Source organism: Clavelina lepadiformis, chromosome 2 (assembly GCF_947623445.1).
Source record: "Clavelina lepadiformis chromosome 2, kaClaLepa1.1, whole genome shotgun sequence".
NCBI classification, from domain to species: domain Eukaryota; kingdom Metazoa; phylum Chordata; class Ascidiacea; order Aplousobranchia; family Clavelinidae; genus Clavelina; species Clavelina lepadiformis.
In genome coordinates this window covers 16,728,211-16,753,345 of record NC_135241.1, presented here as the reverse complement: position 1 = coordinate 16,753,345, position 25,135 = coordinate 16,728,211, and the positions used below count along the sequence as shown (strand labels likewise).

The following is a 25,135-nucleotide window of genomic DNA, read 5'->3' as shown; positions in this document are numbered from 1 at the left end:
CTCTGCCATATAGCCCATCAAAGTATACCTAAAATGATATATTTAAAATCGATGATGTTGGACGTAACGTGTTAATCCCAGGAGAGTATATAACAAAAAGGTAGGATAAATGTTTTGATGTAGTTATTCACGGGAATTTTTAACTGACCTCATAAAATCAGGTGTTTTTATATTATCTAAACCAGGGGTTCCCAACCTTTTTACGATATCGTACCATTTGGGCATCCTGTATTGTCAACACGTATCACTTCTTGCAAATCAACTAATTTGATGGAATCTTAGTTTATTCAGAAGACGAATATACATTACCGTTGCCTGCATTATTTTACACCACATTACGTGTATGCCTGCATTTACGCTGCGCACCTACCTGCATTACTTCCAGTACTTTCATAGAATTACTATGAAGCTGTGAGAGAAGTAACGCTTATGAGTTATGACTTATGAGGAATCATTTCACCTAATGTCTATAACGCTTATGAGAAGTAACGCTCTTTGTTGAGATGACCCGTACTTTAAGATCGTATTGTTACGAAACCATAAGGATTCATAGAACAATGGGCTACAGGAAAATTTATTGATTTCGAAACAAAAGCCGATAAGTAAACTAGAAAGCTGTGAATCCAGGTTTTTGTGAAAAACTTGAAGTTTCCGCGTACCACCTGGAAGATCTTCGCGTACCACAAGTTGGGAATCCCTGATCTAAACCCAAAGATGGGTTTGAGTGTTTGAAAACTGCAAGACAAATATTTTTGCTAAAATTCATTACGGATCTTTTTTACCCTGCAACATTTCCACCAACCAGCACTGGTTGGAAGCAACTGCAGTCAAGCTACCATACCCTTTTCACAGACTTTATTTTTTTTCCTTTCTTGTTACAGGAAGACGGCTGTAGTGCGAGGCACGTAGCAAATGCTACTTTTCTACCATGTAGTCTAAATCCGGCACTGGTTATACCATACCTTATAGACGCTTATAGTTCACTAACTCACCTTGATGATTTGGATATTTAAAGTCTTTGTTATATGAATATGAATAAATAGCCAGTGATTCGTCCCGGTTTTATGTGTATATTGGCGTGCTAACCGACTTTGTAAAAGTTTAACGTGATGTAGCCCAATGAAGTCATGCCCCTGTAAGATTGCGCACACTCAACGTCACCAGTATTACAAGGATAAGCACACACATTACGTTTATCACCTCTTGGCGCCTGTGAAGTAGTTTCACTGCTGCAGGATACGATAATTGAAATCATGAACAGCCGTCTCTCGCCTGAACGATTGCGTAAACGGTCCGATTTAACCAACCAATTGCAACGCACAAGCAAAGTCACGTGACTTTTTTCAGAAGTTATTTTTGTACATTGGATGAGGTATGGAAACATTCAAAACAACTTATTAGTTTTACTCATAGTTAAATGAAAATGTTGGTTAACAGACTGTTAGAAAACCTCATAGTTAAAGTACCACAGAGAGAAAAATTTGGAATAATAATCGCTCAATTAAGCAGTAGGCGGGTATGAAAAAAGTGCAGACACATTGGCACCTTCAGTTGTCACCTCGTCCATTCAGAAGAGAAAAACAGTTAAATGGTTATTCAGATCATTTGGTCCAAGTGGTTTATCTTGCATAAAATTTTTACAGCCTGTCGTCATTCGCCGCTAACATCACATCTAGCAATTAGGGCTGAAATGGATAGGTCGTGCTATTTGAGGCTGTACAAAATTATACCTAGGTTTTTGTGTTATATTATAAGTAGATAACCTTCAACTTAAGTATCGGTAGGCTATGCTGTTAAGGCAAAAAAGATTGAAAGGTGTACGGATAATAAGGTTTTGATTATTTGCCTTTCATAATGTTGTAAAAAAGATGCCTGGCCGGTTTTAAAATAAAAAAAGTTTTGCAGTGAAGCAAACCGTCAGCATTACTAAAAATCAAATGAGAAACTTTCAAATAAAATTAAGTAAAAATTAAGAAATAATAAAGTTAATATTTCATCCCTAATCATACGTAATGGACGTCAACAGCGGCGGTAGCACTACGTCATATTCAGGGTTTCTCAATTTCGTAATCTTCCAGCCACTGCTAAGCTTTCAGCTGTCGCCATTTGACGTCATTCGGCCGATATGGCAGATATCACAGACAAGCTGTTGATCTTATCCATCACACGGCTGCATTCGTAGAAAGAATTAGAACTATGTTTCGCAAGCGGAAAGTTAGAAACCGGAGTTTTTTTTTAATGAAAATCATCGCTAATTGCAGTTGCATTACAAGTATTTGATATATTTTTTATAACTTTATAAAAGACTAACAATGAGTTAATAAAATTTTCATATATGAGAAGTGTTTTTTGATCAACAGCACTAAGGTATATTGTTTGGGGTTGTGCCGTGCGTCATCGGGAATCAAACAAAATGTCCGACTCAGAAGATTATAGAAGCGAAGAGGTAAGATGATTTTCTGAATAAAAAAATCAGCGTAAAGTACCTTCCTGATCCCGTATTCTAAACTTTACGTCAAAAGCATGGAAGCCGTTTATTTGCGAAAGACAGCAAATTTTAGGCTTCCAACTTTGCTACCTCTTGTGTGAAAAATCTTATAGCTTAAGTTATTTCACTCATTGCACAAAATCAGTATCGTGTTTTTCATAATCAATAAAATAAATCTCCCTTACGTGGGTTTATTGGTTTGGTAACACATACCATATTCCCAGGAGATTTACAGATTTTCATGTAACGTCGTATACGTAAGCATAGGTAGCTAATTTCCCTTTGAGTTTTATCACTTTTCTCCTTTTCAATATAAAATTATATCTTTACAACCAACTTGGCTTTAAAGACATTTAAAGCTAACACCCACTAAATCGACCATTTCGGTACGGAATGTACAAGAACTTTGTAGCCAACTTGTTTGATACCACTAAGTAGGTATCTAAGCAGTGTTAATGGGTCAAGTTTGCTAATTCAGGTCATAGTGTCACACACACCGATTGCTGACAGAACAAAGCTAAAATTGCAAACGCAACAAATATTTTGTTTATTGCGCATATAATGAATCGCAAATAAGATAGCCGGGCAGTTTCATTTTATGCTGTTTGTTCATTTCATATTCATTGCATTTACTTTTAATACAAATAATCTTAGTCAAATTAATAATTTACTTATTCTTTCTTGAATGCAATCACCATCACTCGCATGCTACCACTTAACGAAATTTTCACATTTTCAAACAACACTAAACTATGCATGTCTTGCTCCCCTCGCACTCTCGCAATAAAAGGAAGAAACAAGTGAGGAGGAAAGTGAGACGGAAGAAGAGAGCGAAGAAGAAGAGGAGGAGGGGGACAGAGATACCGGGGAAAACAAACGGGTTAGGCGCGCGTTTAATGAGCAGAATATGTATTATGATGATCAGAATTTGAAAGATTAAAAGATGTTTAAGCTTGAGACCAGGAAGATTTTAAACGGACGATTACTTAGTTAGATTATTTTTAATTCCAGAAAAAATAGTGTAAAGGAATTGTAAATATCACAGAAAGCCAATAAATGTAGGGCAGAAAAGGCTTCTGCTGCCTTCAAACGAAGTGGTCAGCTCCAGTCAGTTTAAGTGAAGAAATATGTTCAAAAGTATATGAGTTAAAAGTTTACAGCACAAACGTTTAGCCCAAGTAATTTTCAATGTGCATGCAAACTAATTTTCACGCCTTCTCACGATTGCTTCGCCACCATGCAGGAAGAGATAGAAGAAGCTGAAGAAGACGAAGAAATCGAACAAGTCGACGAAGAACCTGCACAACAAACACAAGATTCGTCGGAGGTATTTTTCATCTCATGAGACCGCTTTTGCCACTTCATCGGCTTTTGTTAGCAGCGTTTTACCGGTTTTATTTTATTTTATTAAATTCGTTTCAACTTTTTTGCAAGGACATCGATACCAGCCCCAAAAACAAGTCAAAGTACTTTGAAAAAGGAATCAAACATAAATATGCCTCCTTTAACACTGTTTACCTTATGGTTATTGTCGAAAACATCGTATCGGTATCATATTGTAAGCAATTACAAACTTCGAACACGAAAAGAAAAAAAGAAAAAAATCAAATCTATCAGCAAGAAGTTGGTTCAAATATTTTATTTTCTCTGCAGGTCCAACAACAGGAGCCGGAACAAGCTCGGCAAACACCCAAGTGAATATCTATTTAATAAGAGTTGGTTAAATATTATGTATACTTTATAGAAGTTGCAGTACCATCAAATAAGTATTTTTCGTATTAGATTGTCAGTGCCGAAGATCACTCCCCCCAAGCTTCCGGAGGGTGAAGTAGTCGATCTGGAGGACATTCATCGGAAAAGGATGGATAAGGACTTGACCGAACTCCAGGCTTTAATCAACGCTCATTTTGAACAAAGAAAAAAAGATGAAGAAGAGTTGGAAGATCTGAGGACTAAAATAGAGCAGAGAAAAAGCGAAAGAGCAGAGCAAATTCGCATACGCCAGGAACGGGAAAAGGAGCGAATGGCTCAGGAAAGGGTAAAAGCTTCAAACAAAATCTACGACATTAAGTAAAACAATAAGTTATAGAAAACTAAAAAGACTCATGTCTTTCGCAGGAAGAACGAAAGAAGAAGGAGGAGGAAGAGGAATCGAAGAGGTTGGAAGAGGAAGCACGCAAAAAGGCCGCCATTGCCAACATGTCTCTTCACTATGGAGGGTACCTTGCCCGGGTAAGTTGGCTACAGGTCACTCCTTGATATGAAAACATGAAAGCATGATACGAAAACATGTACCCATATAAAAATCTCGCATTTTTCGCTGTAAACAAATGCTAAAACCACCTCCATTTAGGCTGAGAAGAACAAACCCAACAAGAGACAAACTGAACGTGAAAAGAAACGCAAGTTGCTGGCGGAGCGAAGGAAGCCACTCAACATTGACCATCTTAGTACTGATAAGTAAGTCTTAGACACCGGTACGCTGTAGTTGAGTAAAGGTTTCATTTTTAAAGTTGACAGAGATATTTCAAAATCAACCTCCTATTAACTTCCCGCAGACTCCGTGAGAAAGCTCAAGAATTGTGGGACTGGCTTTACACACTTGAAGATGAAAAATACGACCACGAACAGAGAATCAATCGCCAGAAATACGACGTAAGTAATTGTAACAAAACACATTTTACTAACTCAAATGACAACATTTCTCACATAACTCTACTTAATCAGATCAACCAGTTACGCCAGAGAGTTAATGAATACATGGGAAAATTCTCTAAGACCAAGCGTTCAGTTAAGATTGCAGGCCATGGAGGTATTGGTGCAGCCGCAGCCGCTTTCAAGTGAAAAGTTCCTCGTTGAAATAACAATCCGGAGTCGTCCAAAACTTTTGCATATTTTAAGTCGCAAAGTGCTTGTTTACAATGTGTATACCTTTGGTATTGTTCAATACAGTCGTAATACTTGCTTAAAGCATGTTTATAGTTGGTTAGAGTATAGCTAAATACAATTATAATGTCAACAAATATGTATCTGATTAATTATACTGATAGAAGTTGACAGTGTGTAGTGCACTCAATGACAATGTGTCAGTATGAAATTAGTTGCCTGGAACTTACACCCGAATCAATTAAACAGAAAAACTTTTCATTCCTAAATGACTATTTCTTGATCTTTACACTTCCCGAGTTTTGATATAATTTTTCATTTCAGTCAATGACGATTTCATATATGGTTCCAAAAGATAACAGTAACATGAAGAACGAAGGCAATTTCAGAAAAACAGTATACAATTAAGTAAATTAAAAGTAAACCATTTAATTAAAAAAGGCAACAAAAGCACCAACAAAATGCCTAATAAAGATGAACAGGCATTGACCAACAAAACGTATGATTTAAATAAGTAATTATAACTTATAAGTAACAATAATAAATAATATTTCTATAAACATCTAAAAAATAATAACAACATCAATTACCTATAACAGCAATTAACTTTAAAAATTACAATCATGCTCTAAAAATGGGAGGTTTTTTGTGTTTTGTGTCATTTCATTGCATCAAAAAAATTATAGAACCATACCAAATTAAAATATTCCATCAAATACTGAGTCAAACATCTTTTTGGCTTCCAGTATTTCACTTTGCTTTCGATATGACATCGTAGGTTTTGAACTTACAATACTTTCAACATCATCAATTACGTCATTTGAATTACTTTGGGTGTAGGATGCGTTCCTGAATTAATGAATTCATGTCAGTCGATTGTGTAAAAACACTTTTATCCAGCTGCATGAAGTCCATAATAACAAAGGCAGTAAAAGAAATATTATACGTAGTGTAGGAAATGAAGTATTATGTTAAGCAAAAACAAAATCCTACTTCTATCTCAAAATAAAAGTCAATCTTTAGTAAAACAAAACAGGGATTTTGTAATGAAGCTCTTTTCCATTAGTAGCCATTAAGGGCCGAATCCTATGTTCACCTGTTAAAGAACCCCGTGAAGTGTTGCCGTGGAAGTTGAGTTATATGACGAGAAGGATCTGTCAACGATGACACAACAGGGTGTTGTTTTGAAATTAACACTTTAGGTTCTGGTATATTAACTGCATTCATGACGAGACTCTGAACTGACGCTGGACTCGAGGGATGTTGGACTGTTGTATTTACTTCCGGAGAGAGTTCCTCTAAGTTCTGAATTTTCAACCAAGCATGAAGCAAAAATCATTGCAAGCTGATCATCATCAACTTTCAGTAAATTTTAAGTTACCAGAACGAAGTTACCTCAAAATCATCAAGTTCTTCAGCCTGCATACAAGCTTCCATCAAAATAAGATCGTCAGCTGTGTCTTCCAAATCAAAGTCGCAATGAATCGAAATATCACTCTCATTCTGGATGTTTACAGAGTCATTCCTCTAATAAGATCAAAACAAATATCTTATTTTTCATTATCTTTTAGTTTTTGAGCACCGTACTTAATTGCTAAAACTTCAATTGGCATTGAGACCTGCTAGTGTACTTATTCATACGTTTTGAGAATTTGGAGGATTTTGAAGTTGTTGTGCACTCTGCTTGTTCATGTTTGTGGAGCATGGAGTGTAGTCACATGAAGGAGCCTGCTCCCACAGTTGGTCACGAAGCACTGAAAAATATATTTGGTAAAGCAGATTCATTATACTGACATGAATTGTATGATATGACAAAGATAAACCATACCTTGATTGCTGCTCGTTTGATACATATTGGACATATTTTGTTTTGGTGGCCATGCATTAACAACAGCAGGTGTTGCAACAGGTTGTGATGACTTGTTCTTCTGTGAAGATCGCAGAGCACCTTGAATGAACCGAGACCGGGTGGAGGTCTGAACCTCTGAGGATATTTCAAATTTCTTCTGGTTATGAACTGACCCAGTGGATTGTTGCGCCAATTGCTTGTATTGAGTGAAAGGAGGCTGTCTTGTTGGAAGATTTCCAGATGAGCCTTGCCAAGGATTATACAAAGTGGTTCTTTCTTTGTTAAAATCTTCCAGTTGGTTTAATGGTTGTGGTGGTTCGAGAGAAAAATTGTTTCTCTCGCTAGTAGAGCTCTTCCAAGCAAACACTTTGCCTAGTCTTGCTGGTGTTTTTAATTCTGGTTTGGTTTCCTGAGAGAACATAGTATTGAATACCATCTATTTATAAAATAATTTATGCAAAAATTCCAAATCAAAGTGCACCTGTTTTTGTGTTGGAGTAGTTAAATGCTTAAAAGAATATTTTGAGGGACGTGGATTGATGTCAATTAAATCATCCTGATTGACAGCTATTAACATGAAAATAGATTATGAAAGTAATAATCCAAGAAAAACTCATCATAACATGCAAGAAACAACTAAAAAGGTATTTAATATTATTTTAATTTCAAAGTGAGATTAACTCTGCAAATATATAGATCTATAGGTACAGCCAAACAGTTAGTTTTACTGATAATATCTTGAGCATTGCTACTCTCACTCCAAAGTTGTTCACTAGCAGCATGTCGACAAAAACTTGATTGGTTTTGTTTGTTGTATGTTATTCGAGATCCAAGATTTATCTGATCCTATACAGAATATTGGAACAATAAGTTTGACTAGTAAACCATTACGCACGTTTATGTTAATATACACAACATACCTCATAATAGCATTGTTCCTGTTCAAATGGGGTGAGCCTGTGTGCGTTTTGTGTATTTTCTCCATTGCTGTTTAATTGCTGATTTTTGAACGATTCCAAGTGTACTAAATTACTAAAGAGGGAAAAAGCTGAAGTCAATACGCATAGTAGGCTATAACATAATAATAAGATTTGATGAGCAAATACAAGCAAAATACTAAAAGCAACTGCTAGCAGCATTTGAGATGATACAGGAATTAAACCTTACCTGCCAGAGCTAGGCGTAGGGGGAACAACCTGATTTATGTTTTCATTCATTGTGTATTTTGTTCTTGGATCATAACTGAACTTTTGTAAATAAGATACATCACCCTGTTTGAAAATGTCGCAAATCAACTTAATTCTGTTTTAAAATAATTTTTTTAAAAGATATACATAACACAACAAAAATTAAAAGTAACATTGAAAAGGGTACTCTTACTCCTGCATTCTTAGATTTTGCAACATCTGTCCGTTTGGGAGCAGAAGTTATAATAGGATTATCAATACTATCATCTGTAAAAACGAAGCATAACAAATGAGCAAGGAATGAAAGCTATTATTATTATCAATACAAAAAATTTATTGATTGAGTTGTAATAACTACAGTGGACTGTAGGCATTTAATTACAAAATATGGTTTCTGAAAATTTATGTTATATCCTTTAATCTGACTCACCTGCTGAAGCTTTGCAGCATTCATGTGCACAGGTGCGTTTGTTGTTACACGTGTGTCGGCATGGTTTTCTACAAACAGAATTGTAATTTTAAGGGTTAAGTTAAAAGACAAAGTAATATAAAAATTATGAAACATGACTTGGTTAAATCTGTATTAAACTTTGTTGATAAAAATTCGACATGCACCTTTTCTTGGTAAAATACTTTGATTCAGCAGGTGTTGTGTTTTGCTGTACATCATTATGTACACCAGCGGCAGTAGCTATCATACGATGCGGGCCTATGTAGTATGGTGTGTATGTGCTCTCAACATCTAAGCCAACTAAAATCATTAAAAAGTGTTTGCTTGTTTGCTTGTTAAATGATGGTAAGATTTTACACTGCAAGGGAGAATAATTTTTCCAGAAACATAGATTTCAATAACTAAATTTAACAAATATTACAGGAAAATTTCATCTATAAAACTATATAATCTGGCAACTTAAAACAAAAGCAAAAGTTTACTAACCCCACTCATGACTTATTAAATTGACACTAAGTTCATCGCCCTTCTGAGCTCGTTTTACAGAAACCGTTCTTTGCCAGATATGATTATCAGAGTTTATCATCTGATAGTCTGACAAACGTTGCTTGAGAATGATTTGGTTATCAGCATCACCTGTCATGTTATATTTCTTAAGCGTCTTGAACTAATGACCCAGATGAAGCTAGTAGGTTGCAAAAATCAACCTTCTAATTCTAATTGGAAAATATCTTCTGAAAAAAATTTTGAATATGCATATGACTTTGGAAAATATGACTAAACTGCTATATCCCAAGAACCGATTACAACATAGTATATGAAAATTAGGGTGTCTATGGGAAAGGAATCATCTCTATCCGCTGCAAGAGACTCTTTGGTTTAAAAACCATCACATAAATCATAACTTAACAAAAACTGATTTTGGTAAAACTGTCAAATGATTAAGTTATATAATTATGCTATAGGCCTACTGTTTAATTTTGATAAACTTATGGTGCCACATCTTAAATTTATTTCAGTAATCTTTGCGCTGTAGCTAAGTGAACTCAGTATTAGATCTATTTATGACCTTACGAGGACTTCCTAGCTAATTAAACAAGACAAAACACCTTATTTACCCCACTCTCATTTAATCATTTTTATATATGCTCAGCATAAATGATTATATATTGGCTTATATAGTTCATTTTGCTTGTACAAGCAAAATTTGTGCAACAATGTTTTGTTTACTCTGCTGGATTATTATTTACTATTATTATTACACAATATTTCTATTATGTTCTCTATGTTACTTTTAAAAGCTGATTTTGAAAAAAGAATAAAACCAACAACATAGGTTTTCAGAATAAAACAACCATCCAACCTCTTAAAATAAGAGAAACATGAAATGTTTTGGGTCTAGGTCTAATGTTTTGAATGTTTTATAACAAAAGGCCAAATAATCCTCGCCAAATAACAGCACTTATTTTAAACATAAATTTAGATTATGTAATGGCTCTTTCTCTTTTAGTGAACTTTATTCTTAGCAGTGTTCTATAAATTATGCAGCAATATAAAAAATTAGGTTGAAATAATGTAGGGAAAGTGTTTTAACAGTTTATGTTTGACAATATCAATTTATGAGAACATCATGTGAGGCATTTTGCATTTCTCAAATAAGTTCAGAAATCTAAGCTCTATTTTTAATATCAATTTTCTGTAAATATGGTTTGTACCAATAGTTGAAAACCGCCTGGGACAACAGTTTTCTCTACAAAAAGTCAGTGAAGCTTTATTTACAAATCTTATGCCTCGATATTCCTTATAAGTTAAGATGTCTTTATTAGTATGTAATTTATTTAAATATAATTTGGTCAGATGATTAATACTGTTTATGACTGTTGATAACCATGTTACTTTTTTAAAACTTGCTTCGATTTAAGCTAAGAATCATGCAAATATATGCAGTAATATTAATAAACTGACATTTTATAATTGCTTTTGTATAAAAAAATCATATAATGCAATATTAGTCAGTTATTGAGACAATGTTATCCATGACATGTGAATATTTATAAATTTTGATCTGTTTAGTTGGTTAGACTCTCGGTCTCGGAGGGTTATTATTTTATTAAGCTACAAAAAAAACTTAGCTTCATGAAATGTATGGAACTTAAAGAGTGTAGCATAATTACATAACTTTACAACACTTTGTGGTTGTGATTTATCAAAACTCATAATTTTTTATATGATTTATCTGATGGTTTTTAAGCCAAAAAGTCTTTTACTGCAGATAAAAAATTTCCAAAGCATATCCAACCTCATAACCGCTGCATTGCTACATTTTGGAGATGTAATTTTGCAACAAGTCTTCTGCAACTTAACAGTTATTTCAAAAATTTAATGTAAACATCATAGCTGCTAGTGTTTCATTCAAATAACAACTCCATTATGTTACATGACATGATATAGAAATGTTTGTTAGTCGTAACAGTTAAAAAATACCTGTAGTTAATAGTTAACACAAAGGCTAATAAGTTTGTTAAATTCTATCGATTTTGAAATTAGCCACCAACCAATAAAAAGAAAACATCCATGCTTTTTGCCAGCAGTTTGTTTTTCTTGCAGATCTATTGCATTGCTTAAAAGAACTTGCACAGTTATCTCACAACTGTCTCTTCCATATCTCTGGTTCTAGTAAAAAACAACGACATAGTAACTAGCACTTTCCATTACATACATTTCTGCAACAGTTGCTCTCTGAGAAACAAGCTAAAAGTGTACTGTTGATCATACCCACTGAATGAATGATAATAATGTATAGCGTGTTATGCACACAGAATTAGCATACTATTAATCGCAGTTTTAAAGGCTTCTAAACTTGACAGTATTACTATCTACTACTACTACTTGACAGTATTAAAGTATTACTACACAATCACTGTAATGCCTTTGGGCAATTCATTAGCTGATCCGATTTATTGATATTTGTGAACAGTGTCAAAATCAAACAAGATCAAATGAATCAATAAAAAAACAGCAAAAAATGGGTCTATTGAAAAATATATGAAGATGAGTTTATCCACTGGGGGTTGAGCAGTGAAAATTAAAGATGCCAATTAAGTAGTTTAAGTTAAGAAAAGACTTTGCTCAGTCCGAAGATTAATATTCTGATATTATACCACAGCAACATAAAGATAAAAAACAAATATTAATCTCATATGGTTATACAACTGCAATGCCTACCTGTTCAACATGCACAGTGTACTTAGGCAAACATTTTACAGCTTCACAAAGATGGTTGCCATATGGTGGGTTGCGATTCACAATAAGTTCAATTTCACGTGGGTCAGTTTGCTCCAGTTTTTCAAAAGAACATACACCAGCATTTGCAAGTGCAGAGGACAGACTTGGACCAATACTAGGAAGTTGCTTTGTTACATATCTGTATGGTATTGTATTTAGTTATGTCAGAAAAGAACCTACTAACAACAGCTTAGACACAAGAAACAAAACATTGTTGCAATCATAAACTTCCAGTTATATCAAACAAAAATAAAAAATCATTAATACTATGAATGTTTTAAGTGAGAGCGAATAAAATCATCAGCATTATGTGTTATTATCTGATAACCTGGAATTTTCCCACAATCTAGCTTTGACACATTTTGATAATATTGCAGCATTGTAAAGAGATTTGAAGTTATCCTTTAGCATGAGCAGTTCAACCAGGCATCGACAAACACGCACTGCATTTCTAAAAGGTTATCACTTTATATTGCATAAGCTTATTTAAGAACTATTTTGCGTTTGTAACTCATACAGTCTGAAGAAAAGCTGAACTTATGTGACACAGTACAGCTACCTAAATATTTTTGTCACATCCTGCGTAAGTGTGAAATCTTGAATGGAAATGCAGCCCAGGGTAGCTTGCATCAGACAGCTCACTTTCATCTGTGTAGTTTTGATCCGTCCATTCATGGGATAACTGACAAATACAAACCATTAACATAACTGACAAAATAAAACATATAATTTGTGCATGGAATGTCAATGAACCGAATGGTAATTCTATTTTTGTCTTTATTCATCTTGTTAAGAGTGGTTCGTTCATTCATTCGCAAATTGACTTCCTGAAACTCTTGGCGACCAGACAAGATTGTTATCTGTAATAAACGCTACTTTAATATTTGATAATATGATTGGCTTCTTCCCACAAGCATGCTTGGATATACTTAAATTGATTTTTGTATTTTGTGGTCTGAAATATCTAGCTCAAACTTTCCTACTCCCTGTATACGTACCAGCTCTTGGAGACTTTCTGTTCCAGTCACAGAACTGAATTTTTTTATTGTATCAAATGCAATGCAGTATCTTGCCATTAGTCTGCCTGGTTCAGTAGATGTTATAACCAGATCATTGTTAATAGAAGTCAAATTCTCAGCTGCTAGTGAGTTAAGGTTATGCATACAAAGCTCATAAAGTCTTTTCTCAGCATCTTCACGACTTAAACCTTTAGGATAACCTGAATTTCAAACCAACAATTTTTTCAGAAAATGAAGTTAACATGCAATTACATGCACCTAGAACTGACAAAAAAGGAGCCTTACAAACTTGGACAAGTTTAATTAAAAAAAGCAAAATATGTGAGCAGCAATGTCAACGGGTTACTTAACAAGTTAATGATTAGTTCATACCATAATGGGTAGGGTTTTTTAAAATACGAATATATAGAAAAGTTGAACGAATCCATTCCAATGCAATTGTGACATCACGGATAGTTGTCAAAACTATTTCTGCATTCAGATGTTCAATAAGATGCCTGGAAAATGACATTAACACACTTCAATACCAGTATGATTTACTAACAAAACCATGGAGTAAGAATTACTTATGCATGGAACTTTCAATTTTTTGTGATCCATTTACAATGTTGTGATACAAATTGCGAGATTGATTCCTGGTCATAATAACAGCAGTTGCAGAAGTGTCAAACTGCATTGAGAAAAAATGTATTTAAAGTACATCAATTTGTAAGTTTAAAATGTTTCAAAACACTTTCAAATAAAATTAATCTTAACAACATTAAAATGTTATAAAACTAAACTTTTCGGAAAAAATTAATAAAGGCATATTTATGAAAAGTGCTTTGTTTAATTATCAAAATTTAACACTTTTCATGCTAACCCTGACAACAATTTCAAGTGTTCCAAATAAACTGAATAACTTGGAGACAAAATAATACAGATACCTGTGGTCTGCCTGCTCTCCCAATCATTTGGAGTATTTCTGACTGAGTATACTCTTGAAACATCCCTTGCACATAATGACAAGTTGACTTGATCACAACCAGGTGTGCAGGTAAGTTTACACCCATTGCTAAAGTACTTGTGCTCACTGAAAAGCATGTCTACTTGAAATTGTCTGCTCTGTCATGTATTATCTTGTCCTTACTGAAACACTACCAGTAACAATTACAAGTATTAAGCAACTATCGCTGACTTCTTCTTAAAAATACACGTCACAAATTTTAATATTCCTTACACAACAAATCCATTCAACGCTGCACTAGTATTACCATTAGTAGTTCCAGACTCAGACTAACACTACAGAAAAAGCTATCACATGGTCAGTAAGGAGCTACAACTCATTACAAAAATAACATACAATCTTTTTTGTTCCTAGTCAAATAACATCTTTCAAGTTTTTTAATATTTAGTTGTATGATTCTTGCAATAATAATAACAATTGATGAAATAATAACCTAAAACAAGAAGGCCTCCTTGAGTAAATATTTCTTCCACTATGTGGCGATCGTGGGAATCAAGTCCAGCATGGTGGTAACCTATTCCCTTCATAAGCAATTCTCTAAGTCTGTAAGAAAAACAACCTTTATGTTTGTGGTATGATGCAAATCTAGGTACATTAAAAGAACTTGGCTCACATAAAAATAAAGTTGTTATGTAATAAAAATATGTGTGGAATGGTGGTTTTCAACCTGGGGATCCATAGGCACACTTTAAGGGTTCTTGCAAAACTTAAGAGGTCTATCAGAAATGCTGTAGTGAATTTGTCATAAAAAATTAGTATGCATTTAAATAAAAGACAATCCAGTGTGATGCGGGGACATCATTATGCAGCATTTTTGTTTTTAGGCCCAAGCACCGCAGTTATTAGAAATTTTAAGGATTGGAAATGTTGCTTTTTGTTGCATCAGTATGATAGAATGGCAGTTTTTAACTTTAGGTACCAGAGCTGTATCAACGACAGTTTTGACAAAACAATCAAAATTTCGCATTAAACCTTGGTTTGTTATATGTAGGAAAATAGTTCACTTTATTTAAATAATTCATTTGCTCTTCTGTTCAGCGTAGTTAGTAAAAAACAAAATGAACAAATACATAAATTTGGGAATTGTGAAAATTCATGGACACACGTCTGATTAGTTAAAATTTGGATTTATTGAATCACAACTTGATAAGACAAAGTGAGAATGTAGGATCTGTGTTAAGCGATGAATAGAATGCATGAAAACATCAAAATTGAAAAGACACCAAAAACCAAAACACCCTACGCAAGCCTTGGTATATATTGATGTAAATTAATTGTTTTAAAAAGCTCATTTCAAAGCGAGCTTCCAGTGAGTCTGCAACTGGTTTCAAAAATAGAACAGAACAAAAAGTCAATGCAATCTCACCGAACATCTTCTTCAACAGCTTCTGTTAAACATACATTTCAAGACTAATCCATCATTTTTTCGAGAAAGAAAGACATGCATCTTTCTCAATTAACTTCCAGCAACTGAAGCATCTTATAATATTAGCTTTTGGGCTAAAAAAGCTTTTAACATTAAAGAGAAATTAATCAAATAATTCTGCATTGACATGGCGAGATTATTATTGGATAAAAGCAGTAAATACCATTCAGTTTGTTCCATTGCTTGACAATACAGTGGTATGCCAAATTGATCTTATGGCCATAAATTGTGATCAAAAACTTATGGAAGAGCTTGCAAACTCAAAATGCCCAACTGGACAAAAATACTGTCATATTATCAAAGGGTCTATTTCTTCTATGCGTGCGCTACCTCAACAAGAATAATTAATGAACTAAAAAACAAACTAATTTTTTTAATTATCCTGCAAACAACTACCAAAGGTGAAGATATTTTGATGCTTATCTCCAGCATTTCACGCAACATAATTTCACTTTTGATAACCTTGTTGGTTGCTATAGCATGGAGCAGCAGCAATAATGGGAGGAAATACTGGATTTAACTCATGTTTGATGGCAATAGCACCTTAATGTCAATGAATACATTGTCTTATCAGCAAACATTAGCAAAAAAAAACTTTCAATAAGCTAAACAAAGTGCTCTGTTCCTGTGTTAAAGTGATCAATCTGTTGAAGGTGAAAACATTAAATGCTTGATAGCTGCTGAGTCATGCATTGATAAAGAATATCGAATATTGTTGCTTGATGCAGAAGTTAGAAGGTTGTCTTTAGGCAAAGACTTTTGGAGCAAGAGTAAAAAGGTAAAAGTGTCAACTGGGAAAGTTGAAGAATAAATATTCAAAGCTCTTCGAAAGTTCAGATTGTCTCGTGCACCTGGCTTACTTTACAGATATTTTTGAGAATTTTAATGAATTTCAAAATTCAACAAAAATTTAGTTCACGAGTGGCATGAATAGCTTTTGTGACATCTGCAACTGTGGCAGGTGAAATGTTACCCCAAGCATATATATAATTGTTGAGCAAAGTTTACGACAGCACTTGTGCAAAGAGTTTGTGGAACACATTGGTAAATTGGAGGGAGAAATTCAAAGCAAACTCACAAAAGGTCAATATGTTTGTAAAATAAATTTTATTGTGGAATTATTTAGTGCTGAAATGGATGAGGTTTCTTACCTCAGAAAACGCCCTGAAGAAGAACGGTTTGATTTGCAACATACATTTGGAGCAAAAAATTTCTTATAAAAACTTGGTTATGTTACATTCTGGATAGTGAAAAGACAAATAATTGCTCACACACTTGATACTATTGCACTCACTGATGTAATTTTGCTGTTTGCAACATCATACCTGACTGAAAATGTGCTCAGTATCATGACACATTTAAAGCCAAATGCAAGACATTATTTGGTAGTTTACGATTTGCAGCTACCGCCCACAGAACTCAATCGTTCATTAAAACATTGTACCAAGATTTGCAGAGCCAGAATAACCAAATTTATTTGAAACATCACATAAATAACAAAATGTTTGGAAAAGTGATAATTTGTGATGACATGCATGGGAGTGTACACAAATTTTTTAATTAGTTTTGTGGTCAGCAAGTTGGAAAAAGGCTTAAAAACACTGGTATAGAATGTTCACAAACTGATTGTAAGCATTGGAACAACAATGAGACTGTATCAAAAAATTAGATCCTTTTCACCTGTGATTTCTGACCAGATTTGCATATTTTACAAGAATCTGCTTGTGGCTGGCATCAACTATGAAACTAACATCCTTGGCCAGGGTAGATGCTGCTTGTTCAACGCTCTTTCGCGTTGCACAAAACTACATAAATATTCATATGTTATTTTACGTATATTAAAAATTTTCAAACAAGATTAAAGACAAAAAAATAAATGAAAAATATCAACAATAGCTCAACAGACCACAGCTATTCTTTTACTTTGTAGCCAGCATTATTTCATAAACTAACAGCAAGTAAAATGTGATGTTAAAATTATATATACAGAGTATACATATAGTTATACCACAAGGGTAGGCTTTTCTTCTGAATAGGTTTGTATGATATTCTTCAGTTTGTAATTGAGACTGATGTCAAATTTGAACTCAGACCCATTTGAGGACCATGGATATCCCAAAACCACCTTACGTAATGCTACAGGCCTGTAGGAATCATCCAAGCTGGAAGTATATTTTGTTCGTAAGATAATTGCTTTATCTATTAAAATTACATCAAATATAGCAACTAATTGTATTAGATGTATTAATTAAACATCTAAGCATCTCATTAAAGAAGTTTTACATCTTGCACATACATATTTTACAAATTAAATTATCACACAGAAAATTGCAATTACTTGAACACAGCAGCAGGTTGACCGGACGTCCCTAACCAATCTGCAACATCTTCTGTGTTAGGAATGGTGGCGGATACTGCAACAAGCCTTAAATCACCTGCTGAGCTGCATTTTTCTGACCCACCCATCCAAGACTGAACTGTTTTCATTCTACTTACAACTGCCTGCAAAATGAATTAAGTTTCCATTCATCAATCAACCCAAATAAGCAATTGGTAAAAATTTTGCACTGTTCCAGACTGTCCCAACCTCCATAGTGGCACCTCTTGTTTCATCGTTGAGTAAGTGAACTTCATCGATGAGAAATAATTGAACTTTTTGCACCAGAGAAGTATTGTCTCGCCAACGCCTAGTCATGCTATCCCATTTTTCCTGTCCAATATTAAACATTTAAACTTTCCAAGATTATGTTTAGTTAGCAATCTTATATTATAAACCCATATATAGCATAAAGTTGTATTTTACAAAACTATATGAAGGAAGTAACAGGAAAACAACACAGGAAAACACTTTAATTCAGGTAAAACTGAAGTGCTCACTGGAGTGGTCAAAATGATATCTGCTTTCTGGATTTGCCAAAATTCATCAATATCGGAATCTCCTGTCATTTCCTGGCAATTAAGTCCAACTGTATTAAATTTGTGACTCCAGGCTTCATTTCTTTCAGAACATAATGCCTTAATGGGTGCCACTGTTTAATGATAAAGATCAAATGTGTAAGACTTCCTTAAGGCATACACAGATCAATTGTGAATGGTACCATCAATAGTAAACTTACTGTAAACTATTTTTGGTCTGATAGTTGATTTTCTGTTTCTTCCCACTGGATTACCGTTATCATATTTCATTAACAACCTTGTTATGGCAAGTTCAAAAATCATGGTTTTTCCAGAGCCAGTAGGGGCACAAACAACAAGTGGCTTATCCGTGTATAAAACATCATCAAACACCTAAAACGTATAAAAACAGGCTAACAACATTGTATAAAACAACATGTAAGACTACAAAATACAATGCAGATTTATGAGTAATGTGATGTATTATGGAGGTATATACTTTAACCTGCAACAACCTACCTTTGACTGCACTATGTTGAAATATTGAATTTCACTAAAAATTGCTCTATATGCTTCAGCTGTAAGTTAGAACATATGAGCATGTTTAAGAAAATATTCATTTTAATAAATAAATTACTGCAATATAAATGTACAAAGTCATATAATAAACTTTTAGAACAAATAGCACACAAAAGATACGAATTTCATCAACAGATCTAAGTTGAATTCCATCTCTGCCAGTTACACTGGGAGTATCTGGAGGTGGCAGTGAAAGACGACTAGGTGTCTGCAACACTGGGCCATAAATGGTGCCTCTGTTTTCTTCATCACTATCAAATATGATGTCTTCCTTATCTGGTGGCAGTTCACCAAGACCTGAGGAAGAGCTCAAGTGAGATGGCATTGGATATGTCTTGAAGGGCTGTGGTGTTTCAGGGACAACACTCAGTGGGGAAGATTGAAAACCTTTTACGAGATGAGATTTATCAGAAAAAGTAGTTTTGTTGGGTTTGTGAAAATTTTGTCTGGAATGTTTATTTTTAAGCTTTGATGGTTCCGTTACAGTGGTTACACCATGAACAAAACGATCCACTTCCGCAACCTGTTCCTCAGTTAGCTTAGCATTGTCTTGATTTATTAATGTTTGATTTCTGATATCAGCCGCACTCCTTTGCGAAAATGGAGGTAAAAAACATTTTGGTCTCTTTGGTGAAGGCAACTTGTAAGACTTAAGTGGGTCTGCATCATTCAACTGGCTTTGCAGCAAAGTGTCTATATCAATCAACTGGGAATCATCAACAGAAGAATGGGGTACATGCAACCTATAAAACATCTTTTCACATTTTAGCAAAAATCTACAGAAGCAGACCATATTTATAATCTATAAATATACCGTAATTTGTCATGCCCTCTCCAGCTATTGTCACTGCAAAACTTTTGAGAAAATTCTTCATCTGTAAATAATTTAATTGGTGTTTATAAATAGTGTCATAGTGCTAACCAAGATATGGTGTTATCCAGCTATAATGAAATTTCGATATTTAAACGAAATCAGTTATCAACAAATAAAACCATACGAATAGAAATTATATACCGAATTTTATCTGGTTTTCACATCGTCCATCTGAAGAAAAGTTTTGACTCGAAATTGCATCCAGATTGGGAAACAACTGGGTGTTTGATAGCATGATTCTGCACAGATCAACTACTGTCTTATTTACAACAAACACACATAGCAACAATTAAACATAACAAACATTAAAGTCAATTACATAAAAGTGCAAAAGTTACTCCCAAATAAAACCTTTTTTGATTTAACTAATACCAAAAGCACCATCAAAACTGAATGGTGATTTAATAGATGCACTTTTAGCATTCCATGCATTTTACTTGAAGATCTTCTTTGGTAAAACCTTAAACTTTCCTTGATTTTAAAGCAGTACTATGCAGTGTAATTAAGTGATAATGGCATTAAACCTTGCACTAGAGATGCTTAAATGTTAAAGTTGTTTATGCCTAGCAGTTATTAGTACCCTCATCCCTTAAACCTATGCTTAGCTCAGTCCATAAAATTATTATAAAGGACCACAACCTTTCAAGACGTGTCTAATCTTGCTGGTCTAACTACTTTCATCTCACATACTATCTTTGCTTGATATGTGTTTCTTTCCTACATTTTCATTACATGGACATCACTCATGAAAGCTTTGAATTGGATTCCTAAATGTCATGGATTTGAAATTCACATATAACTTTCAAAGTGAAAAGGCGTTAAATTACGACACACAAAATTATTGTCAGATCTTTCTAGCCAATAATGACCCATTAATGATACAAATCAACGTGGTGTTTACGTTACAAGTACTGATTTTTTCACTTATTTTGAGATAAAATTATCTTAGGTCTGGTCAAAACTGATTAGGCATACCAAGCTGTTACAATTATTACAACAAAAGCAGGAATATTCATAAAGTTGTGCAAAAACGGACGGGTTTCGGACACATGGTTTATTCATCTTCAGAGAAAAATAAAGGAGATTTAGTAATTACATTTTTGCGTTACCAAAGACAAAAATGAAAATTTTTTAAGACAATAGCAGCACTGCAGGAAGCAGATAAAAATGAGATTAAATAGATTTTTTGGCTAAAAAATGTTTTATTTTATGTAGGTCTAATAGTAATAATAGAATTTTTGGTTACCTAGTTGCAATGTAGACATTAGCATAACTATACAATGAATTTATAAAAGAAGAGTAAATAACAACCATTGAATTTATACAAAAAATATTTAATGTGAATGTAATGGCTGATTTGAAATGATTTAGAAATGGTTCATCTTTCCCGCTTAAAATTTTGTATAAATTCAATGTTCAGAAAAACTTTATGGTGCTAGCTAGAGCTCAATGGTAGTTATTTATTCATTTTTCACAATTACATGTTAGATATACTATATCGTCATCCTGTATGGAAAGTTTGTTTTTATACGCCGGAGATCTCTGGCGTGGCGAAGGAGCAAATATCGACACGCCACTATAGTAAATAACAACTTTGGCTTTTCTGGGGTGGCATCATAAAGTCGTGTCACAAAATATCAAAAGACATATATTGTAAGTGCACTGAAATTCCCTAAAATAGTTTCCTGTTTTGACAGACAAACAGGTTTGGCAGCAGAACGGATGAGTAGGGGCAAGCCAACTGCTTTAAAAAGGGCTCCACTTATCAAAATAGTAATTAGTTGCGTGCTGCGGCAGAAACTAATTAGAGCTTTTCTACTGGAGTGGCGTAAAATACAGACCCTAAAGTTTTTGGCATAAATCTCCCTGTGCTAAAATGCAAGCTTTCCGTGATTGCCATTACATCTGTTTTAGTTTATTAAATGCGCGGGGGTTTAACATCCGTAAACTTCTTTTAAAAAATAAACCCAACTTTTTTTACATTTGCGCTGACGCTTCAAAAATACAGTATGTTCTGAAACATGCGGAACATGTCAATCAATGGCATAACTAAAAATGCTCAATGCGTTTTGCATATACAATCGTTATTTTTTTCAGCTTGTTGCGTAAAGTTCCCACCCAAGAAAGAAAAATTTCCAATCCGGGCATTACCTTCATTCCACTAGTGGATTCCCTAAATCCATATGCACAATAATCACTGAAAAATTTGCTGGTTTTGAGAAAAAATTCTCTGCGCAACAAGACTACTGAGTTTGGCATAGGCATACTCAAGACTGGTTTTAACCCACTTTTATCCCGCATAGAATTAAATTTAATCGTTAACTACTTGGCAGTTCGGCATTATCAACAATAAATAGTGTTGTTTTTCAACACTTTACAGCAGGGCTACTCAACTATTTTTAGCAAAGGTCCAGTTACAAAAGTTCAAAATTTGCTTAGGTCCGTTATAACTCTCATGAAATAACTTAGTCATACAAATGTATTAAAAGACGGTATATAATATAATAATTCTCTGGATGGGTATTAATTTACCACTTACATACTCGCTGATTAATTGAATAAGCAGGAATAACAAAACTTATGATGAACGATTTCATTTGCGTAAATACTGAGACAGATAAGGTCCGGATTCAACACTGAAAAAGTCTGCATTCGGACCGCGGTCCGCCAGTTGAGTAGCCCTGCTTTACAGACTGCACGGGCAATCAATCATCTTTTGGTGTAGCGAACACTGCTACTGACGCATCATAATAATGTAGGCCTAAATGTAGAACAACGTGCACTGCATAATTTTGAATTTTAACGGCAAAACTATAACACTGGGTATGGTTTACGGACGTTTATCTACTTTGTACAATATATTTAAAATGACGCGCAGAGCTTTCTAGGTGTGATATATGTAAAACCTGTCGTAGTCAAAACGTAGTTAAACATATTTCATGTTACTTCGAAACTCATGTATCAATTTTATACATTGTTTTGGAATTTAAAAGATCACTTTACTCGGTTGATTGTTTGATTAACGTTCTAGAAGTAATAACCCAAACTCTAGAAAGTGCATAAAAAGTAATATATCTAATTGTCCATAACACACAATTTATTCAAATTACTTGACCAAAATCTAAGAAAAATTGATTGTTTAATCGAATATTGGCCAAGTATTGGTGTAATTATTCGATATATTCGTCACAATAGTCTAAAAGGGCTGACTACAAATCAAATAAAACCATTCATGTTACTGCCTACTCGATTACTTGGTAGACATAATCACCCGAACTCTGCTTTTAACCAAGGATTTTCCGAGTTGGCCAGAATTTTCATCCGAAACACTACAAACAGGGATTTGCCGATTTGGCATATTTGGTAGCCTAGGCCTACCGTAAGTAGACTACCAAATATGATACAACCTGTCAGGCTGTCACTATAATTATTTTATCCTATAGCGCAGTGGTTCCCAAACTTTATCTACTCGCGTACCATTTTTTTGGTTCATGCAGCGTTCTCGTACCACCTACATTGTAGGTGGTCCGACAAAACTCCAGAATTCAAAAATAAAAAATGATAGGCAAAATGTTTACTAAAGGCTCGTGAATATTAAACAAAAATTAGTCGAACTTTTACCGCCCTCGCTACAGTGCTACAGCATAACTAAGGTATTACAAAAACTGACTTCAAGGATTTGTTACGTAGTAATTAATGACGTTCTGTTTCGTTACAAAGAAACCCTGTTTTACAATCCAATGCGTCAATACCCTAAGGAATTAGTATTCAGTAGGGAATAAAGCATGAAATTTCACGCTCTACCTAATTTATGTGAATTAAAATAATGCCGACGACAATAAAAGATCTTTTGTGATCGTTTGGTGTGAACTTGATAAGTTGCTCGCGTACCACCTGGAAGACCTTCGTGTACCACTAGTGGTACGCGTACCATAGTTTGGGAACCACTGCTATAGCGCAACCGTCATCTTTACCCTAAAACTGTGTCGCTGAACTTGGCAAATATGCATTAAAGTTGAGTTGCTACGGATTCTGACAAGGGGCTAAGCCTATTACAGAACCGATTACAACAGAAAGCATATTGGGGAATTACCCTTAAACTGACGACGAGTCGACGACAACAATGTCACGTGATTTATGTTCAGACATAGACATCTTGTTTTAAATTCAAGACCATTTAATTAAAATAATCTTTACATCTTACCAAGTATCGACAACAAGTGTGCAGAAAGTTAAAATAACACTGAATTTCCCATTAACTTAGACTAGCCCTAGATTACCTACAGCTAAGGCCACACAAAACACATACAGATAACAATTGTCTTTAAACAAATTAAAGATTAAAACGTGTCTTAAAATCAATCAATCAACCAGAGGTGGGCAGTCGGTACTTCAAAAGTACCGTCGATAACGGTACCGGTATTTGGCAAAAAATGTACCGACGGTTCCGGTATTCGGTACTATTTTTAAAAAGTAGTTTGATACTTTGTCGGTACTCGGTACTCTTTTTGTGTAAAAGATGCTGCTCCAAATGCAATGTTTGTCGCAATTATGTCTCCGGTAAAGGTAACTCCAGGCCAAAACAAATGTGAGGTTAATCGCTTGCAATTTTACTTGACATTTTTAGATTAAAAAAGATCAAAAAATGCTAAAATTAATATTAAGGATTAATTATCATGTTTTGTTGAAAACATACTTGTCAAAACTTTGAAACTATCAAAGTACCTTTAACATGTTTAAATCTCTTTGCTTGGAAGAATATTAACGATTGTCATAATTTAACCATACCTGATTCGAAAAACGTTCGGTAAGTGGATGCGATATTTGTTTGTGTGTTTGCTACATATAATACCTGTTGTTTTTGTTATAAGTTTTGGTGTGCTTTTTCTACGTTTTCATGTACGTGTTCTTTTAATTTATATAAACCGTGTGGTTTGTACTGAAAGATGTAGTACCAAAATACAGTGCCGCTGGATCTTTCTTGGATCTGTTGCGTCCGCACGAGTTTTCGATCTTAGGATCAGAAATAAATCCATTTCTTGTGTAGTACTATCGACCAGGGTACACTTTCGGGCGTTACACTTTGTTTATTATCTTTAAATGTAAAGAGATTATTTCGGTTGTCTTATCTTCGATTTTCAAAACCTGAAATTGATGCTAGCGATCTCGCGTGGGGCATAGATTTCTATG

The 25,135-nt window shown here is 34.3% G+C and overlaps 2 protein-coding genes across 5 annotated transcripts; one reads left to right on the top strand and one right to left on the bottom strand.

The window, feature by feature from the left end:
- Positions 1-2,322: 2,322 nt before the first annotated feature.
- On the top strand, positions 2,323-5,511 carry LOC143446180 (troponin T, cardiac muscle isoforms-like). Of its 3 annotated transcripts, XM_076945705.1 has the most exons (9): positions 2,376-2,446; positions 3,279-3,368; positions 3,732-3,815; positions 4,142-4,182; positions 4,271-4,526; positions 4,607-4,720; positions 4,842-4,948; positions 5,047-5,143; positions 5,216-5,511. In XM_076945705.1, the coding sequence occupies exons 1-9, from the start codon at positions 2,414-2,416 to the stop codon at positions 5,330-5,332; spliced, it is 939 nt and encodes a 312-aa protein (XP_076801820.1). In that variant the 5' UTR covers positions 2,376-2,413; the 3' UTR covers positions 5,333-5,511. The 3 variants fall into 3 exon arrangements, with proteins under 3 accessions (XP_076801821.1, XP_076801822.1, XP_076801820.1); XM_076945706.1 differs by lacking the exon at positions 3,279-3,368 and having other exon boundaries at positions 2,323-2,446; XM_076945707.1 differs by lacking the exons at positions 3,279-3,368; positions 3,732-3,815 and having other exon boundaries at positions 2,327-2,446.
- A 469-nt stretch (positions 5,512-5,980) lies between these two features.
- On the bottom strand, positions 5,981-20,260 carry LOC143446179 (putative ATP-dependent DNA helicase HFM1). 2 transcript variants are annotated; one of them, XM_076945704.1, is made up of 33 exons: positions 20,087-20,260; positions 19,886-19,946; positions 19,192-19,814; positions 19,012-19,070; positions 18,714-18,885; positions 18,475-18,626; positions 18,185-18,307; positions 17,936-18,099; positions 17,606-17,759; positions 17,278-17,402; positions 14,605-14,714; positions 14,092-14,237; positions 13,732-13,835; positions 13,538-13,662; positions 13,145-13,365; positions 12,900-13,006; positions 12,706-12,828; positions 12,475-12,597; positions 12,087-12,285; positions 11,417-11,534; positions 9,348-9,497; positions 9,026-9,161; positions 8,841-8,908; positions 8,604-8,677; positions 8,391-8,494; positions 8,144-8,255; positions 7,982-8,069; positions 7,705-7,790; positions 7,203-7,632; positions 7,016-7,128; positions 6,770-6,901; positions 6,471-6,679; positions 5,981-6,223 (listed from the first exon to the last, which is right to left on the bottom strand). In XM_076945704.1, exons 1-33 carry the CDS (start codon positions 20,178-20,180, stop codon positions 6,073-6,075), a joined length of 4,956 nt encoding a protein of 1,651 aa, XP_076801819.1. In that variant the 5' UTR covers positions 20,181-20,260; the 3' UTR covers positions 5,981-6,072. The 2 variants fall into 2 exon arrangements, with proteins under 2 accessions (XP_076801819.1, XP_076801818.1); XM_076945703.1 differs by having other exon boundaries at positions 7,952-8,069; positions 20,087-20,259.
- Between the last annotated feature and the right edge of the window lie 4,875 nt (positions 20,261-25,135).